General features: G+C 39.5%; 2 protein-coding genes across 5 annotated transcripts in view; both read right to left on the minus strand.

Moving 5' to 3' along the window:
• Positions 1–7,484, minus strand: part of znf704 (zinc finger protein 704) — a 49,475-nt gene extending 41,991 nt beyond the window's left edge. For 3 of the 4 annotated variants that reach the window (XM_084130918.1, XM_084130917.1, XM_084130916.1), the window contains exons 1-2: positions 6,631–7,217; positions 1,150–1,379 (exon numbers count right to left, since the gene is read on the minus strand). In XM_084130918.1, coding sequence (XP_083987044.1) covers positions 1,150–1,379; positions 6,631–6,876 — 476 coding nt within the window. In that variant the 5' untranslated portion in view covers positions 6,877–7,217. Of the gene's footprint in view, positions 1–1,149; positions 1,380–6,630 lie in introns of all 4 variants that reach the window. The other variant, XM_084130915.1, reaches the window with a different exon arrangement.
• A 1,812-nt stretch (positions 7,485–9,296) lies between these two features.
• pag1 (phosphoprotein membrane anchor with glycosphingolipid microdomains 1) overlaps positions 9,297–21,242 on the minus strand; it is a 52,364-nt gene continuing 40,418 nt past the window's right edge. Inside the window, exons 5-8 of the mRNA XM_084130919.1 lie at positions 20,890–20,986; positions 16,957–17,486; positions 12,169–12,225; positions 9,297–12,018 (exon numbers count right to left, since the gene is read on the minus strand). Coding sequence (XP_083987045.1) covers positions 11,704–12,018; positions 12,169–12,225; positions 16,957–17,486; positions 20,890–20,986 — 999 coding nt within the window. The 3' untranslated portion in view covers positions 9,297–11,703. The remainder of the gene's footprint in view (positions 12,019–12,168; positions 12,226–16,956; positions 17,487–20,889; positions 20,987–21,242) is intronic.

A 21,242-nucleotide genomic window follows, 5' to 3' on the forward strand; every position in this document is an offset into this window, starting at 1 on the left:
ATTCTGATATTAGTTTCTATGGAGACTGACGCCACTTATAAATAATGTGAAACCAACATCTCACCAGCACTTCAGTCCAGGGGTCACATTTATTAAACTTAAAAAAAAAAAATGGAAAAAAGAAAAGAAAAAATTATTCAGATTTACAAAACCATGCGTACGCCAGAACCTGCGCAACATTCCCTTTATAAAACCCAGTCAGTGGAAGATTGTGCGTACATGCGTCTTCACCCCGTCTCCTCCCCGAACCATAGTTTTACTATGCATATCCTCATCTGCATATCATTTGCATAAGCATATTCATCCACGTAATTCCATGTTTAACGGTACAAGACATTAGGAAAATATGAGATGAGGATTTCCCGTCACAAAATCGGGAAAAAATACTAAAAATCATTTAGTAGCCTATCCTTGCCTTGTTTTTGAATAAATAAATCAAATACATTTCAGAGAAAGTTTTTCTCAATCTTTTCCAATGGCCAAATAGTATTTTTAATTGCTTTATATTTTTAATGGAAACAGATAGGCCCTATTGTGCATTATTGATCATTATTTGTGCAAAAATATTTTCTGCTATTATCATGCGCTAAGCAATCCTCGGCGTAGTTAAAACATTAAAACACAGCATGCCACAGGTAAAAAGTGTTCAAAAGCATCGCATCCACTACAAATATTTCTATTTATTAGAAAATAACATTTTTGTAACTTCTCGGTAATGATTTCATGTAATTTAAGTGCTTACCTCCATTAATGAGAATGGCATATATTTATTTAAACTGTTATTGTGAACATGCACTGTAGATTAGGAACTCATAATCAAGATTTAAAGTGGTTTTCCTTCATCTGCCGTCAGTCCCTCAGCTCACCATTGGTGTCGCCAAACTGCTTTGTCTCCAAAATGTGCGTACGCATGGGCTCAGAGTTTACTTACAGGTGCGCACATTCTCCCGTCAAGTTTGTTTTTAATAGATCACAACCTTTGCTTGGGAAGTGGCGTACGCACGTTTCCAGCCCCGTTTATAAATGAGACCCCAGCTCTTGTTATTCAGTGCATACAACGCAAAAGCAAAAAATTAAGTAAATAATGCCATTCATAATTCCTTCAGTTCTCATCAGTGCCTGTAGGGGGTGCTCATCCTGTAGCCTTACCTGACTTGTGGTACGTCGATGCTGGAAGAGACCACCTTGCGTTTCTGTTCCAGCAGAGAAATGGAGCGAGTATGATCCTTCTCCGGCTCCAGCGCCCAGCCCGTTCGCTTGTGCTCCAGCACCCGTGGCTCCTCTATACTCTCCGGGCTGAGGGAGGGCGCCTCTCCTCTCGGCACACCCCCATTCTGGCCCTGCGTGGGCCCGTCCCGCTGGCCACCGTTACAGGTGCTCTGCAGAGGTAAACAAATTCGAGTTTTTACAGTCTTAACAGTCTCTCCACGTGCCTCCCGTCAATGAAGCCCTATTTACACCTACAGGGGCCGTTAATGCAATAGACCCCAACTGTGAGGCTTGTTTGCTTGCAATCACAGTGCATTAGGCTGTATTTAAACTGTTTGTAATTTATACATTGGTCCATACAAACACCTCACCAATGAAAATCATATTCACTGATCTGCAGGCTTATTTGTTTTAGATCTTTGCACAGCTGAAAAAAAGAAAAATAAATCCCCCTCACTCTGCCATTTCCCCCTTAGCACAACAAGCCACCATCCGTGACCACACCAATGCAAAGATGAGCAGCTTTTCCACTTGCACGTCTCATCTGCACAGCTGCCGTAGACTTTTCTATTTATTGCGACTAAAGCTGCGGTACACTAAACCTCAAGCTACAGAGCGGACAAACAGGGGCCAAGACAACGCACATCACCACATGCACCAGCGGAGAGCATGATCTAACAGTGAGCGGCGTGCAATACAGGTCATTATCTTACCGGAACATGATTAGCTTGACTGAAGAGAGGGTAAACGCCTATCATGCTGAGCTTTAAGCATCTGGGAGTTTACATACTTCAATGGAGTTAAAAATAAAATGGATTACCTGCCTCAATACCCATTTCATCACTAGTGAAGTGTGGTTATCATAATAAACTCTATTGAATCAATAACAATTTTATTTATTTACCATTTGTCATCATTTACTCACGCTCATGTCGTTCCAAAGCTAAATGGGTTTCTTTCTTCCGTAGAGCACAAAAGGAGAAACTTTGAAGAATGTGCTGGCTGCTCTATTATGTGCAAAAACTGTGAATTTAGGACTGGAGCTTTTAAGCTTCAAAAAAGAATATAGATGCATCATAAAATGTTCACAAACATGAACTATATGGTACAATATTCCAAATCTTCATATAATAGCTTTGGGAGAAAAATTTGGGGTGCACAACAAGATTTTATTTATTTATTTACTGGATATTATTAAATATAAAATTAGCTAGGAAATTGTGAATATAATTGCCCTTAGTTTTACATTGTGCTGTTATCTAATGCTCACTTAATCTTTAAAAATGCAAATAATTGAACAACAATGTTAAAGGGGTGGTATAATGCCTTTTTCACAAGATCTAAAATAAGTACCCAGAGTGTGTATGTGAAGTTTTAGCTCAAAATACCCCACAGATATTTTTATATAGCATGTTAAAGTTGTCACTATTTGAGGGTGAGCAAAAACGCAGTTTTTGTGTCTGTCCCTTTAAATGCAAATGAGCTGCTGCTCCCGGCACAGGGGGCGGAGCTTCAACAGCTTGTGTCCTTTTACCTCACACAGACATGCACTGAAAATTCCCAAAACTTTTAGCCTTTTATGTTCAAACTAGAGTCAGAAAGATGGAGAGACTCAAGAAGAAGGGAAAACGGTGAATTTATGTAGCTTATGTGTAGTTATCTTCTAGTCATTGATTAGCATATTCTGTCATGATAATCTATAAATCACGTTCCGGGGGCGGGGTTTATGTAAATTTTAGGGTTAGTGATGTCACTGACCTTAAAATCAATTTCTGTAAAAGAAAATATCTTCCTTTGTTTTGAACTTTGAGCGTTGTAACTTTGCAGATGTTGTTTATGCTCAAACAGCAACATTACACACTAACTAAAGCTAGAAAAGTGAAATCATATTCAGCCACCCCTTTAAATACAGTATGTAGTTCAAATTAAATATAAAATATTCCCGCTGTGATGTGTAAATTCCTTTTCAATTTGGGATTTAAAAACGTGTTTTTGTGTTTTATTTTATTTTTAAATTATTGATAAATTGCAGATATTACAATTCTATTATCAGCTATAGCATGAAATATCAGCTATATCAGCTTATCTCTATTAGCCATAATTCTAGCCCTTATGCGCTATTGACCCCAAATGACGTTTGCTGGAAAAAAAAAATGTTCCCTTCATCTAAATGGTATGAGACTTGATGTTGTGACACTTGCTAGCAATACAAACAATAAAATAAATTGGAATGATATCTGAAAAAAAAAAAAAGTCCCTCTCAGGATGTTCGGGGTCAGACCCCAGACAAAATAATGTAATTATTTTAAACAAATGTAATGTCACTCAATGTATTAATGTTTTTATGCTACATTTGTGCAGTGTTGGGGGGGATTTAAGGCATTTTTTATTTTATATGAACAAATTAAAAAAATATTTTTTAAATAGTATGAATGGGCAAATTAAAAAAGTGATACACAAAAAATGAAGGGTCGATACCACAACACATCCCGGATGGAGTAAACACAACATGCTATTCCATGTAGAAGATGAATGCCAGGCTTTGGCGTATTTTCACGAGATGAACAGATTTGTTAAAGCGGCATCATGTTGTGCAAGACTTTCAAGCGTCAAATAAAAAATGCACAGTTGACAAGTTCAAATTTAAATTTCACACACTATTAAGTTCTGTCTTTCTCTCTCAAAACACACCCTTGCTTTGTGCATTTTAATGGCCACAGCTTTCTCACATCATGTGGAGCACAGCCTCCAAAATGATCAAAACTATTCATAAATATGTTCTTGTTTTTGCTAAAGAGTTAGAGGGTTTTAATCAATTTAAACAGATCTCGGCTGATCTAATAAGAGAATTAATTAGATTTGAGAGCAGGATGCACACAGATGAGCACTCGAAATTAATTATTTACAAATTATTTATTTATATTTGAATATTCGTGAGGAAAATAAACACACGCACTATGCACGTTCACGTGCGAGATGCTGCACTCGAGGTCTTTATAAAACCATAACAAACACATCTACTGCTTTTCTGCCTGTGTGACAAGGCTCCATCATGACCAAAACCTCAACCCTTTTAATGTGAATGAAGTGTAAACCAGCAAACAAAGCCTTGGTGCGTAAAGAGTTAAGACTGGTAGATAGCCTGAGTGGGTTAATTACATTTTGATATTAAGCAGTGGAAACAACAGGGGAATGAAAACAATCCAGTCCGCCTTTGTCTGCAAATGCCACACTGTAACACACTTAACGTGAAGCCCCTCCTTAGTCTTACTATACCAGTCAACAAGTGGCATTCCCCCAAGCCGAATGGCTCTCGTTTGGGATCCAGGCGCCTTGCCAAAGCCCCAGATTCTATGAGCATGACCTCTGTAGAGCTCCGTTTTGCACCGTTACGGAGCAGCTGCTCCGGGACCATTAGCCCCCACCCTAGTTTCACATCCCTCCTTGCTTGCATTGCTTACATCTTAACCTTTTTCCCCATCATGCGTCACCAGAGAAAATGTCACCATGTCTTGTATATAATAGTTGCTTGTGTTGCATTTGAAAAGTGCAACACTTTATTATCTCTAATTGCAAATTAAATGGATGTCTGTTTGGGAGTGCAGATGTACATTACACAAACATTAAGATGTAGCATACTTGCCAAAAACACATGCAAATCATTACATACAGCAGCATCCAAATAAAAATTTATTGCAAATATTGCATGCACGTTTCAGTTATTACATTTATTTTAATTTACTTCAATTATTTCCCCGGTGTTATTAACCTTACAGTCTTACCGTTCTGATTATAAGAGAATGAAATAGAAGAACTGGTGCCATTCTTGTAATTTTGACCCTCTTTGTTTTGATATGGCACCTCAGGCTGTTTAACTTGATGACTGCAATTAGGTCATTATAAAAAACCCTTTGTATTTTGCAATTACGTGCAAGCGACTCAGCCTGGTGTGCAATCACACAGAGTTCAGTGAATAAAATTAACATGATCTAAAGCATTAACTAAATATCAAATGGCATATTTACAAAAACGCGATCACTGTAAAAGCAATTAATGTCGAAAACACTATAAAAACAAAAATCACTAGAGAGATGTACGCGCGCGCACTGATGCTTCTGCTGGCGCGTGAATGAATGAATGCTGCAGAGTGTGTTTGTTTGCCACTGTTATCCACCCACTGAAGTCAGATCATCAGCGGCTTACACGGGCCCTACAGGGCTACTGACTGCGACTAAAACGACCACAAATGCAACAAAACAACACTATTTTACGACAATCGTTTAGAATCTAGTCAGTCGGCAAAATTTTGTGTTTGTTTACCACAGGGGTTTCATCAGATTTCATCTCGTGACTGGGCATACATATTTAGTCAAGGTTTCCAGCACCGCTATTTTGCGTTGTATTCCCAAAACGTATTAATCACAACAGCGCGAGATGTCTAGTTCGCGAACAAATGACTCTTATGAACATGTTCTTTTTAATAAATGAGTCCAAAAGATTCAAAAACAAGCGTTTCCAAGCGTTGAGCTTTCTCGATTTGAATCATACAGAGAATCATTCGGAACAAATGACTCCCTCACTGAACTTGCGAGTCATTTTTTTTTTTTTTCGTTTATGTTCGATTGAAAATAAACCGATCACGGCTACCCAGGCTTTAGGTTCGCTAAACTTAAGCTGATTGTTCATATGACAACATGTAGCCTAAATCGAAATATATGTTTGCACAGTCGAGTTATATTGTAATAGATTTATGAATTTAAAATAATAAAAACAAGTTAATTGTCGAATGAGATCCACTTGTAAGATGGATTCGTGCTGAAAGGAGAACATGGGCAAGACTGTAAGAAGAGAGATTTTTCTCCAAATATTCTCATAACATATTTATATTGCACAAATACAGTCTGAATCACTAACATCATCATTTTAGTTTTAAATCGTTTTAGCCCCGTTTTTATAACTAACAATTGCATAGTTTCATTCATAGTTAAGGTTAAAAAGTAAGCTAGAACTCAAATTGCATATTCAATTCATACGCTACTTCAATATGTAGCCTACTTAGTCATTTGCAACTATTCCCATCTAACAATGAAGCCAAAATTGTACATATTTAAAAAAAAAAAAAAAAAAGTTTAATGTAATGGATTGTGAGCATGGACACCGGCGCTTCTGAACTACCATCTATATCGAGCAATTCTATAATTTGGTAAGCTAAAAAGTAATTGGCCCCTAAATGTTTCATTTGAGTGACCAATGACTCAATATTTTAATACGTAGCTTCGTCCTCAGCATGATTACTGCAATATCCACTGTCACACATTATTTGGATCATCAAACAAACAATCTCTCAATGCACTGTAAACAATACTGTGTGCGACAAGCAGCACAACAACAACAAGCCCATCTGACCACGACCACACACACCTTCAAGCTCGACTTCAGCGGTGCTTTCGCAGTCATCTGTGCAATCTCTTCCTCCGAGTATTCTTTCACACTCCCGTCTTGCATAAGCACCGTGTACACGTTGCGCCGATGGCCGGTTGAAGCATCTCTGTTGTCTTGTTTGACTGCCTGGATCACTCCCGTGAGCGGAGCCGCGTCTCCCGTTAAACCCGGCGCGTACACGCGGCTCCCAATGACCGAGCGCTTCACCAGCCGCCGCGTATGCATAGTTGATATATCAATGAAATGCGCAAATATAAGTACTTCGGTCGTTGCACAGCAATGTCGCTTTAAAAACAAGAAATGTCACGCTGACAAAACCCGAACGGACCGACTGTCATCATGGGCCGTACATGCGAATAATACGACAACATCACCACAGATCTGGACCGCATCCACATATTTCACCGGCGTGAGCGCGCATGTTCGGGACACGAAACCAATGAACCGTTACAATATGCAAATGAGCTACGCTTAATAACCTCTCCGTCCGACCGACCGGCAACCGATATCTTTCTTCTGTCGACCTGTTTGTTTTGCTTGCCGTTCCCTTAAAGCTGGCGGGTTGTGGTAAAACATGGAGCGGAGCACCCGTGTTGACTCGACAAACACGATGCATTTTTCACAATACACACCACGAACATTTATGTCATAAATCACCGAAGAGCGGCCGAACAGAAATTTAATTAATATTATGATATTAATAAACGTCTCCAGTGTCGACTGTGCTGTTGTAATAACCCGTTTTTACCCCCCAGATTAGCGTAAATCCGGTTTCATGTGAGAAAGACTCCATTCCACAAAATCCATCCGGGTTTTCAAGAGCCACTGGCTGTACCGGCGGAATGTCGCCTGTAAACATGTGCACTCGCGCAGCCAGTGTGCGTTCTCATTGGCTCACGGCACACACGCCTCCACTCATTCGCGCTCGCTTTCTTCTGCAGTTTCCCTCCAAATACAAGCAACTGCGCTGCGATTAAAACAATGACCCAAGGATGGAGAGAAGAGAGTCTTTGAGTAGTTATTATTTAGGTAGGTTGGTAAGTGCACATAACATTAATAATAGTGATGATGATAAAAACCTGTCAAAACCGGGTTATGAGTGTAATGTGAGGGTGTGTGACCCGGCGAGAATGATTGAAAGGCGGTGGGGATTCCTGAGGGTCCTCAATGTTGTGACCTGTCATTAGTAACTTAGTCAATACAGTAGAATGACTGTTTATGCAAAATCAGTCACGCTTGCCACATACCAAAACATAAACTTCTGTGACTCTTACATAATGCAAATATTTAAAAGATTTGCTATGCTGAGGATGGAAACGCTGTGGACAAATTTCTATTTTTGACGTCTTAAAGGGAAAGATCACCCAAAAATGAGGATATTATCATCATCATTCTTTTCTTCCATTGAACACAAAATGAGATGACATAATAACAGCCTCTGTCACCATTCACTTGGTAAAGGATAAATGATGACAGAATGTTAATTTCTGGATATGGACTATCTATCCCTCTATAATACATTCCTAAATGACATTTGATAAGTGACACACTACTCTTTTCACATAACGTTTTTTGAGGAAGTGAGCATATTCGGAAACAGGGAATGACTTTACCATTCAGACTAAATTCAGGATACTCCCTTAAAATACCACTATCCCTCAATCCTTTTATTTGCAGTTCAAAATGCTATAATTTAATAGTTTATTCAAATGTTTACATTTCACTTTTATGCCATTTATGCATTTGCCATTTTTATTCAACGTGACTTGCAGAGTTTTCAGACTATATCAGCACATGATAAAAAAATTAAACTAGCAGTAATACATTTTTAGATTTTAATTTAAAACATGTGGTAATAAACTATTATGTAAGTCTCTTTCTGTTCTCGATAACAGTGTAGTTTAAGGAATATGCTCCTCGTTGTTGTTTTTTGTCAAAATAGTATAATTATTACAATGCCATCTCAACAAAGATTCTTACATTATTACAGTTTTAGTTGTACAATTTGTACCGATTACACTTCAGAAGTAATCCACCCTCTTTTGTGCACTATACTGCCTTAATTGGACATTTTTACCTTTGTGTCCCGTTAAACACGAACATAGCCTATATGTTATTGTATGTGCTTGAGTTCTGAATTGATGGTAGCACTGATCATTTCTCAGTGTATATAATTACTGTGTGCTTGTGGGCATGATTCGTATATAACAAACTGTCTATAGGAATAACCCCTTAAGGAATGGCTGAAATGATTTAATCTTTTAAGAAACAATTTATCCTTATGAAGAGAAAATAAAAAATATATTCAGTGCTCTTGTTTTCCACCGCTCCCTTACTTGCATTGAAAATGAATGTTGCTTTGACCACAGATTCAATCAATAGCAGGCTGTGCAGTGAAATATGTTCTTAAAGTCCCCTAATACCAGTGCATTGACATGATAATAAAACTGCCTTATTGCATGTTGTTTTCCTACACTTGAGAATTTAGTAGGATGTATCGACAGATTAAATATCAACAGATTATACTGTGTTTTTGCACTCTAAGGCAATATAAATGTCCTTGTCTTATTGAGATTGCATGTAAATATAGGGACAAATGTTAATGTAAATCAGTTGATATGGATAAACAACCACATGCACACACATTATATTAGTCCAGCATGACTATATTGTTTAAGAAGCAAATACCACCATACAAAGATTATGATGAAATAAACAAATGCAAAATTCATTCTTATTTACAACTAAATACACAGAACTTGGTTAAAGGAAGAAACAAAACATACAATGTTTCACCATGATATTAACTATAACAAGAATCTTCTCAATACCTGTACCAACACAATGTACCATTACAAGCAAACACGGACAACATCGGGACTCAATCCAGTCCTTATTTAAACCTCACATTAAAATAAGAATTCCAAACCAATACATATTCCTGCTATTAGCCTTTTTAATGTTAATAAACCTTTAAACCTCTAAAAGTCTTTAAATTTTCTTGAATTAAAAATGTATCTAACACCATGTATTCCACTGACTCTTAAAGTTTCATTAGTTCCTCAATACAAACTATAAAATGTCCTCGTGCTGTCATATGAGAGCTGTTGCCAATTATTACAGAAGCATACTTAAACTGATATAATTTAACAGATCAAAATAGTCATTTGAATATTTACAAGCGTCTCTTGGCATGAAGTTGTCCCATGCGCTGTCTGGACACGCTATGCTTTTTGATTATACTGCTACATGAATGTAAAAGCAGATAAATGCATACCTGATCATAAAGTACATTTACTAAGCTGCCAGGCAAAGCTGCAGTGTGGCAGTACCATGATGTCTCTTTCCCCCTGTGCTTTTCATCCTTTTGAAATGTTGCGTACCTATTACATGTAAAAACCAAACAATATCTGAAATATATAATGTATCTGATACACTTAATCAATACAGCTGCGTCAATAAAAAAAAATAATCACACATACATATTGATGCAACACAGCTCAATTACATCACAAATGGCAATTAGTGAACAACTGAACACCAGCAATAGATAATGGTCAACTTTTCATTAATACCCTTTTAGTACACTCATAAATGAGTGCTTAACTTTGCGTACCTTAAAGATCACTTCCTCACCTGAGCCTGTCAGTTGACACATTAATTATAAAACATGTTAAGCGGCTCAGAATGATGGCTACGTTTAAATGTTCTTCTTTTATATTTTGATATGCGTTACGTGAACGTCACTTGCATACTAGTAAAAACGAAATGCTCCAGCCGTTCTGAATGATTAAAATGAGTGTACTTCCTTAATGGACTGAGCTGAGAGGTCTGCCGTTGACTGTATATGATTGGTTCTCTTTTTGGGGTTATATAAGGACACAACCCCGTCAGTTGCTCAACTAGTATCACATGATAACGGGCAGGCAGAGCGCAGCTTACAGCAGGTGCGCTGTGCAAAAGCATGGAAACTACTAGTACACAATGAATAAAATATTTATCATAAGACAACAGCCACTGGTGTGACTTTGCTTTGAAAAGTGGTGGGGATATGTGGGAGGGGGGTTACACAGATGTGCTGTTATGTCACAAAATAGTGAAAGCTTAGCTTCTGAATATTAATTAGGATATGCTAACATGATATTTTACTGTTCTAATAAATAGTCTGTAATTTACTGATCAAGTGTGTAGTAGCGTATTTTTGAGTCAAATTTGAAAAGTCATTACCATTATAAGTGTATTTAAATCATTTAAACTAATACATTTTACACATTGTTGCTAAGTTCTTGATGCAGCAGTCATTCTCGCTGTATATTCCTACATATGAATTCTGAATCTTTGGTCTAGCAAAAACGATTTCTTTCTATATGAGGGGTTTGGGGTTCTAATCCGCCCTAATGGAACTCTAACCATAATTATAGCTTTACATCAGTGGATATCAGGAGTGGGAACAAAATTGTTCGCAGTTTGTTTTGTGATTTCACTAGAACAGGAACGAGCCATAGAAAAATGATAGATTAGAGCACATATACTCATATCTGAGCAGGCGTGTGTGCTGGAGAGAACATTGCTATCCTTGCTTTCAGGGACATTATTATAACAACACACAAATGCACTGAAAACTCCCGCTTAACAACTGGAGATGCCACCTCTGTATTAGATACATCCCTATTGCAAGCTATTTCAGAAAGTGGTGGGGACAAAACTGGCCATGGCAAAAAGTGGTGGAGACATGTATGTCATGTCATGATGCCAATGAATACAGCTTCTATAGGGGCATCCCGGGTTTGTGGTACCCAATTATTCACATGAATAGCATAACAAACCCTCTTCTGAGCGACTCTAGAGTGTTTCATTTCCTATGCTGGGTCACAGGTCTGAATGAACCCTTTCATTAATAATGTTCAAAAACAATGGGGTGCATAAAAGCTACACTGAAAAACATTCAATCAGGAAAGGTTAAGTGCATTATTCTCATGATACCACCCCAAATTCCACTTCTAAACCTCAGAGAAGTGAGTTCTCATTGTCTACGGTCCCTTAGATGGGTGGTCAGAGACGGGAGATTTCCCCGTTCAGACCCAGTTCCCCCAAGCTCTCATAGTCAGGTTCCCCGATCCCATTGCCCTGATGAGCCTCTTCAGCCGATTTGGAGATCTTGATGGTCTCGTAGGCAGGGTCTGCATTCTCTGTGAGCCCCTCTGGAGGCTGGGAGCCAAGAGCCATTGGGTAATCATCCCCAACTGTGGCATAAATATCACTGGAAGTCGACTCCGGCACCATTCCCTTGATGTCTCCGATGCTGCTGTAGTCATTCTCTGTTTCCTTTACAGTATTCTTCGCTACCTTGGAGTACATGTCTGATACCTGAAAATGGAAATGTAACACAAAATGAGACACCTTTACTCCACAGGCTTGGTTCAGGGCGATTTTAAAATGCAAATATTATTAATTGTTGGTAAAACCTAAGACTTCAAGTTGGTCTTTACAAGGCTTTGAGATGTTGATAGACCTTACCTCACTGTCCGGAGACACATTGTCCTGAAGATCTGGAGTCATCACCGGGGAGTGTAACTGTAGGACAATGATTGAAACGAGACCATTAGTTAAAAACATATTTAATCAATTTTAACACACAGGAAATACCTCACTTCAGCTGACACATGCTAGTGTCAAGGACTGATTGATGCAAAAACGAAGCCACTCATTCATTACTTAAGAGTTACTGATTGAAATCAAATGTACAGTTCCTCTCCAAGCAAGAGCGGTTGCATATTTACAAAAGGAATCAATAACTGAGTCATTAATTAACAAAGTAAATCCTACAGAAGGTCAATAACGGACACCTTGGCTGTTGGAGAAGAATATCAATCCCTGTCTCAGTCACCTCACTGACAGAGAGGCAACAGTCAAGTGGGAAAATTTTGTTATAACCCCTCCAAGATTAATCCTAAGCAATTTTAGCACCAACATTTCAAGCCTGTTTTGATGAAGCCACCTCAACCAATGAACCTGAAGTATGTTTTGCTTTGATTATGATCATGCAAAATGAGCATCAGGAGCTAGCCAGATGTGCTTTGATATTGGTTTAATTAGCAAAGCAATTAATTTAATAGCCCATCCAAGTAGCTCTGCAAAGACCACCCTGACCTCATCACAACTAACAAATGTCTCTTACAATAAAGCTTATCTGCTAATTCACTCATGCCAGCCTTCTATATTAATTAAAGTGCCTCTTCCATTGATTTGCACATATAAGAAATTAACAATCATCAGCATTTAAAAACACTGCAACGTCATCACACATGAATGTATATCAAATTAAGATGTATTTACATAAAATTCATATTGTTAAATATTTAAATTAATCTACAAAGTATATTTAGTCATGCTTAGGACTGCACATGCACATTTGCTGGACCAAACTTAAAATATTCACTTTTAAAGAAACATTTATGGGACAGTTCATGTCAGATTTTGTTGCTGATTTGAAGTTTAGCAAGCAGTTTCAGTACTTCCCTATTCAGAGAGATATTCAAACCGAAATAGCTGCCTGGAGGCGTTTCAAATATGGCTGCCGAGTGAACTGGCTTTCCTTGAAAGGGACTATATCCACAAACACCTGCGTAGATACCTGAGGTGGATCAAACCTTAGCCAAATTTCGTATAGTACTGAGGTGATATGCAATGACTTGTGGGTAACTTCCCTATTGATCTCCGTTTGTAGTGCCCTTGAGACTGAACACATACGTTCCCTTGAATACCCCAATGGTCGAACACTATGTGAAGTTCACATTGGAAGATACCCTGAGTGTGACAGGATGCTGACAGTACAGCCCGGGCATGAGGCAACGGCCTGTAGCGCTGCACTCAATGGTGTCCATTATTATTTACTGTCACGCAAATGTCAGCATGTGCCCACGCATCCTTTGACAGGCAACAGCACTAACAATAAAAGTCCTTCCCTTCAGCAGGAGACTTCTGAGTGTTGATGTGCTGAAATCACAGTTTATCAAAGACAGCTGCCCTCAGTCCATCACGCTAGCATAGTGATATTGGCACCAATGCATAATGACACAAATGGCGCTCCGCTCAAGCCAGGCTTGCGTGCTTCGCTCAAATAACCAAGCATACAGTCCACACCGCAAACTAATGAGGCAACGTGTCCGATGTGCGTACATGTGTTACAGCATGCGCTTGTCAGTTTGGGCATCACAGCTTTGACTGATTTTCTTTTCAAACACAGACTGATATACCTGTAAACACATGTTTTGCCGTCTCATTCATCATGAGGGTGAGCTGTCAGGCAGTGGACATCTGGAACGCTCTGATCTCTATACACATATGTTAGTACAAACGTGACCGATAAGACGAATCACTGCTGCCCCATTACATGTCTACATCAAGCCACGGCAAATGGGATATGGAATGACAGGTGTCAAGTTTAAACCCCCAGTGTAGTAGGAGAACAGTTTCTCGAAATGATCAAGAGGATAATAGAGTAAACCACTTATTTTACTGAGTACTGGAGAGGACACTTTACCACAAACGGTTCAGGTAAGTGACTCACCATCTGACATCTACAGATTCACTAAAGCCCCTTTCCACTGCCAGAGTGCCAGTGCCAGATCCAGTGGCCAATCTGGAACCATTACACACATTTCTGCTGCAGAAAGGTTGGGAAAAATTGGCTCTGCACTGGCCCCGGCCCCTACAATGTGCTGGTTTCGAATCAGGAACCAGAAGCCAGAAGCCCGAGGGCTGGAAAGTTTTTGAAACAACTCACTTTTGGCAAGTCTGATGAAAAGCAAAACTTGATTGCTCACTGTTAGCATTGGTTCAGTTGGTGAACATCCCGTTCCTATATGTCACGTCGCATCTGACACTTTATTTCTCAATCCGACATTGACTAAAATGATTTTGTTTACAAATATCAAATGTGAGTACTGATTGCCTGATTGGAGTTTTATTCATTATACAATCTGATCGAAGCATTTTTGATGTTAAAGTATGTTCTCAAATATTGTAAACAAAGACTCATAATGCATTCATAAACAAAGAAGTCATAATGTAGCTCAGCTCAAGTCAGTGGTAGCGTGGGTCAGTTTTGGTTGGAGTTTTCCAGATCTCTGGCCGAGCATGAGCACCATTAGCTCATGAGAACAACCAACTAGCACCATTTTTGATGGAAAGACATACAATTTATATTGTACAAGTACAAAGGAAGCAGAAATACAGGGCAAAAAAAAAACCATGAAATGAGAACAACAAAAGGAGAGAGAGAGAGCAAAAGAGAGAGACTGACAGAGCGAGAGTGCATGAGGGAGTGATGAACAAAAGAGGTGCGGAGCATCCTCGACTGGCGACAGTAGCGTGTGGCTGTAGTGGATGCTTACGTCGTGTGCAGACATTGACTGCGGGCACAACAGCAGCCTCTCTGCTCACCTCTACAGATGGCTTCATTTGTATGCTACAGGCGCATGTACGCATATCACCGTCAACCAGAGCACATATCCTAAAAGATTGTAATTAAACTGGAAACACACTGTTCTCTATTGTTCTCTTGTGGTCTCTAAGTTTAGCTTGCACTAGAGAATGTTAGTGCAGTCCTTTTTGGTCTGTTTCTGAGAATATTCTTCTTTGTTCTCATGTTATACTTCTTTGTTATACGTGTGAAGGGTTGCATCATTCCTGAGTGAGAAAGAAAAGCTCTTGCTAAAGGAAGTGATTACTGCAGGAGAGCAACAGATGCTGTTAACTCGCTATTTAACACCTAAGTGAAACTTACAACAGTAGCCTACTGTGGTGGTACCATGGTAATTCCATGATACTATGGTACTGTAAAATGTATCATGTACTGAATGATTGCCACATTCATTTACCATGAAATTTACATGTTACACCAGGGTTGTCCAATCATGCTCCTGGAAGGCCATTAGTTCTTAGTGTCAACCCCTATTAAACACCTAAGCCAGCTAATCAAGATTATCTTCATCTTTTTACCATTTATGACAGGTAACAACCAGCGATAAGGTGCAATACCGCCAACTACTATGTTGGAATGTCAACCAGTTAACCTGTTGCAAGAGTATTTACGATATTTGTATATGGGTAGTATTAACACAATATCAATATTTCAATTTTTAAAAATCAAGGTTATCGTCAACACCAGTATATTGTGACTATTCCCTACCATACTGTAGTAAGCAAAAAGTGGTACTGTAAAAGGTATCCAATGGATTCTTTACTATAAAATGCGGGGAAGTGACATAACTGAAGTTGTAGTCACATGACAGTGGTGGGCATAGTACAGCAGGATGTCGCAAAGTAAGTTTTTCATGCAATGTAGTACATACTCTGACACTACGCAATTTTGGACGCAGTGACTAGAAAATTCTAAGCAAGTATGTTAGAGCTAAACCCAACAGGAAGGTCCTCTTTGAGAAGGATTGGACACTCCTAAGCTACCCCCAAGGTACCAGGGGTACCAACTTACTGGTACTTGAGTAAGTTGATAACATAGACTGTAAAAAAATATGGACGCTGTGTCTGTGACGTCAACCGTAGGTTTCTGAAGAGCATTTTTTAAAGCCCAAAGTGGGCGGAGCCGGCCGTCGCCATCTTGGCAACACGTCATCGCTCGTTACTCCTGGATAACAGAAAATCGGCAAAGAGGTGGGATTAGCTGAGGTGACGTGACGGCTAACAGACAGCAGGCAAACGGCTAGTAGTGACATCAGCGGCAATCCACCAGTCACTCAAGTGGCCACGCCCTTAATTATGCAGAACTTTAAGGCTTAAAATAATTTAAACAGATGAGTTATAAAAAAAAGCACCCCCCTCAAAGTTGTCATGAAGGGCAAAATTAGCCATATAGACCAAAACCACTTTTTCTACAAGGCTGTAAACAGGCTGTTTTTTCTGCTGTAAAGTTGGGCATATTAACATGGGGTGTATATGGGATTGACACTGTTTTGGAGCCTGTCTCTAGCGGCCAGTCGATGAATTGCAGTTTAAGTCACTTCCGTGTTAGTCTTCAAGAGAGAGACCGGAAGGTTGCCGCTTGGTTGATACTAAAATGTAAAAAATGTTATAACAACATTCTTGAAATATTGGTAGTACAGAGTTTCAAGAACAGTAAATCCAGTACCAGTACCAGTACAAAACAGGCAAAAAAGGTGCAGGTACGTTATACATTGCAGTAATGTGGATGCATGCATTGAACTTTCTGTTACTTTTTTGTTAGAATGAACTCTACAGGACAACAATGGTACTTTTATAAGAAAAACGGTTTGGTAGCCCCACCTGTCCATTTGGAATCTGCTGGTTGTCATTCTCATCCAGTACTTTATTTGGTATGGGAGGTGGTTTTTCTTCCTCAGGATCTGCGTACGCCACAATGGTGGCAGAGCGCCTGGCCTCCAGGTCAGTGCTGTAGCGGCTCTTCTTGCTGAGGTTGACGGAGGCGTACTCGACACCATTGGGCAGCATGGTGTGGTCTGGTGTAGCAGGGCTTGGGTGGCCGTTGAAAAGAGGCGCAGGCGGTTCCTCTGGGCTTAGTGTACCGTTGGGTAGGCCAATGTCCTTGAGCTCTTTCACTGTCTCGTACAGACAGTCCTCGACACTGACATCACGGGAGGCGCATTCCTTCACCACCTCATATGTGCCCTCTCCTGAGGCAACTTGAGCATCGACCACAGCTGCTTTGAGGTTATCGGTGGGTGGAATGCTGGGTAATTCACGATCCTGGTGATACTTAGAGGATCTGAGCTCTGATTGGCTGGACAGCATGTCTTCTGAAGGCTGGGGACTTGTGTCCATTGTGTCCGTGAGTACTGAGGAAAAAGGTAAGGGGAAAGAGTGTGAATATCTACACAGGGTAAATATCGTTACACAGGGGTTCCTATGCAGTTTGGAAAAGTATGGAATTTCATTTGAGTAATTTCCAGGTCTGGAAAAGTATGGATAAAACAGCTTGTGAACCAGGGGTGCCCAATCCGGTTGAGATCTACCTTCCAGCAAAGTTCAGCTTCAATCTTGATCAAACACAACTGAAGCATTAATTAACTACAGTGAGGAAAATAAGTATTTGAACACCCTGCTATTTTGCAAGTTCTCCCACTTGGAAATCATGGAGGGGTCTGAAATTGTCATCGTAGGTGCATGTCCACTGTGTGAGACATAATCTAAAAAAAAAAAAAATCCAGAAATCACAATATATGATTTTTTAACTATTTATTTGTATGATACAGCTGCAAATAAGTATTTGAACACCTGTCTATCAGCTAGAATTCTGACCCTCAAAGACCTGTTAGTCTGCCTTTAAAATGTCCACCTCCACTCCATTTATTATCCTAAATTAGATGCACCTGTTTGAGGTCGTTAGTTGCATAAAGACACCTGTCCACCCCATACAATCAGTAAGAATCCAACTACTAACATGGCCAAGACCAAAGAGCTGTCCAAAGACACTAGAGACAAAATTGTACACCTCCACAAGGCTGGAAAGGGCTACGGGGAAATTGCCAAGCAGCTTGGTGAAAAAAGGTCCACTGTTGGAGCAATCATTAGAAAATGGAAGAAGCTAAACATGACTGTCAATCTCCCTCGGACTGGGGCTCCATGCAAGATCTCACCTCGTGGGGTCTCAATGATCCTAAGAAAGGTGAGAAATCAGCCCAGAACTACACGGGAGGAGCTGGTCAATGACCTGAAAAGAGCTGGGACCACCATTTCCAAGGTTACTGTTGGTAATACACTAAGACGTCATGGTTTGAAATAATGCATGGCACGGAAGGTTCCCCTGCTTAAACCAGCACATGTCAAGGCCCGTCTTAAGTTTGCCAATGACCATTTGGATGATCCAGAGGAGTCATGGGAGAAAGTCATGTGGTCAGATGAGACCAAAATAGAACTTTTTGGTCATAATTCCACTAAACGTGTTTGGAGGAAGAAGAATGATGAGTACCATCCCAAGAACACCATCCCTACTGTGAAGCATGGGGGTGGTAGCATCATGCTTTGGGGGTGTTTTTCTGCACATGGGACAGGGCGACTGCACTGTATTAAGGAGAGGATGACCGGGGCCATGTATTGCGAGATTTTGGGGAACAACCTCCTTCCCTCAGTTAGAGCATTGAAGATGGGTCGAGGCTGGGTCTTCCAACATGACAATGACCCGAAGCACACAGCCAGGATAACCAAGGAGTGGCTCTGTAAGAAGCATATCAAGGTTCTGGCGTGGCCTAGCCAGTCTCCAGACCTAAACCCAATAGAGAATCTTTGGAGGGAGCTCAAACTCCGTGTTTCTCAGCGACAGCCCAGAAACCTGACTGATCTAGAGAAGATCTGTGTGGAGGAGTGGGCCAAAATCCCTCCTGCAGTGTGTGCAAACCTGGTGAAAAACTACAGGAAACGTTTGACCTCTGTAATTGCAAACAAAGGCTACTGTACCAAATATTAACATTGATTTTCTCAGGTGTTCAAATACTTATTTGCAGCTGTATCATACAAATAAATAGTTAAAAAATCATACATTGTGATTTCCAGATTTTTTTTTTAGATTATGTCTCACACAGTGGACATGCACCTACAATGACAATTTCAGACCCCTCCATGATTTCTAAGTGGGAGAACTTGCAAAATAGCAGGGTGTTCAAATACTTATTTTCCTCACTGTAAATTAAAGACAGGCGTGTTGGATTGGATCTGAAATCTTTATGTCGGTAGATCTCCTGGAATGGGATTGGGCACCCCTGTTGTAAATAATATGCCACGTAATATTATATTTACCTCAGAAATGCCATTCAATGACCATAAACTTGATAGGCTCTCATTGAGGAGCATTTTGCTAAATATATGCACTGTTTTGCATATTTATTGTGTTTTTACTTGACATGTTCTGTAATATTTAATGTATGTAAAAATATTGATTTTTCGATACATGTCGATACTGAAATATCTGAAACGCTTCCAACACTGTATCTATTTTCCGCAGAATAGATACAGGATACCAGCTGCTCTTTCTCTCTCTCTCTCATCTCTCCGACAGCGAGTTACACATAAACCTGCCTTCCTTCACTCTCTCGCTTCATTTGCTCCGGATGAATACTGTTGCTGTTACAGAGCTTGAATTTTGGCGTGGGATTGCGTTAATTGCACATAATTTAACTCATTCCCTCAGATGTTATGCTCACACCCAAAATACACATAAAGCCGCCTCTCAGTACTAAATTGAGCTCTTTATCGCTGCTCTTTGTGTTTAAAAAGACAAACACACACAAAACAATGTCAAAATGCTGGTCTTGGCGAGTAAACACAATCAGTTATGTTTTAAGTGTATGTAAACAGTTGAGAAATAAAACGCATATTTAACAGTATAATGGATCCGTGCGTGAGGTCTTAAAGTGACAGCAGCCTAATATATCTGATGCCAAATTATGAGATGATATTTAAAATATCTATATGGCAGTTTTTTTGCTGGGGGGCGAAAATGCTGAGTGACTAACTTTGGAAAACCACTATAACCTGTAATATTATAGTAATGTACTGGGGTTCCCATAGTATACAGAATTTTTCTTTCCTTGAAAATTTGCCATGTACTGTATCTGATACATATCGCAATTAATCAATATCGAATGGAACTTGACCAAAATCGGAGTTGAATTGAATCGCATGCTTGATAATCTAAATCAAATTGTGAAATTTGTCAATACACAACCCTACAAGTGGAGTGTTTTCATGGTAAAGGTTTAGTGATTGTTTTATTGTCGAATATGACTGATTGAATGAATGAATTCTTTACCATAAGCAAGTCTCTTTTGAACTTAACTAATTGAATGTGCGTGTGCCACTCAAACAATCAACAGATAAAGAGGCAAACGATCATCTACTGTAAATCAGACTGTATTTTGCTGTTTGGTGATCGTGTAACATCAACCCACATTTACAGTATCAAAGTCATGTGTCAGAGGTATATGCAGGTTATAAAACTTTTTAGGTTTCTTCTCATCATGTAAGCGCATGTTATCACTTTGAGAAAACAATGAAAAACAGAGAAAATAAAAATATTTACAGATGACTGTCCTATTTACCGAAAATAATGCTGTGTGAACCATTTAAGTTAAATACGGTCTAAGAATCGTTTGGAAGGAGGTCTGGAAAAGTATGGAATTTTGATATGGAAAATGTGTAGGAACCCTGGTTATAGTCAGTGAGACGTACATCGGGAACTGTTACCTGTACCACTTGTAAGAGGCCCATTATGGGAGCTGCTGACTGCCAAGTCAGTTCCATGACTTTCTATTGACTGACTACATGTTTCCTTTTCTGACACCTGTAGAGAAACAGGATAGAAATGTTAATATGCACTATTTGTGAACTAAACAGTATTCATTGATGCAATCACTATTCAGACAGCATGCAAAAGCAGGGTCGTCACATGCACATTCTGATTTTAATTCTGTCACAGAATCAGTTCTAATAATATTGCCTGAATGTAAAATGTGTTATATCCGTGTAACATAATTTGTCACGTGTGATATGCTAACGTACATAGCTTAACTCTGTGAAACTGGTAGGGGTGCAAGGAT

Source organism: Abramis brama, assembly GCF_963993115.1.
Source record: "Abramis brama genome assembly, chromosome: 12".
NCBI lineage: Eukaryota > Metazoa > Chordata > Actinopteri > Cypriniformes > Leuciscidae > Abramis > Abramis brama.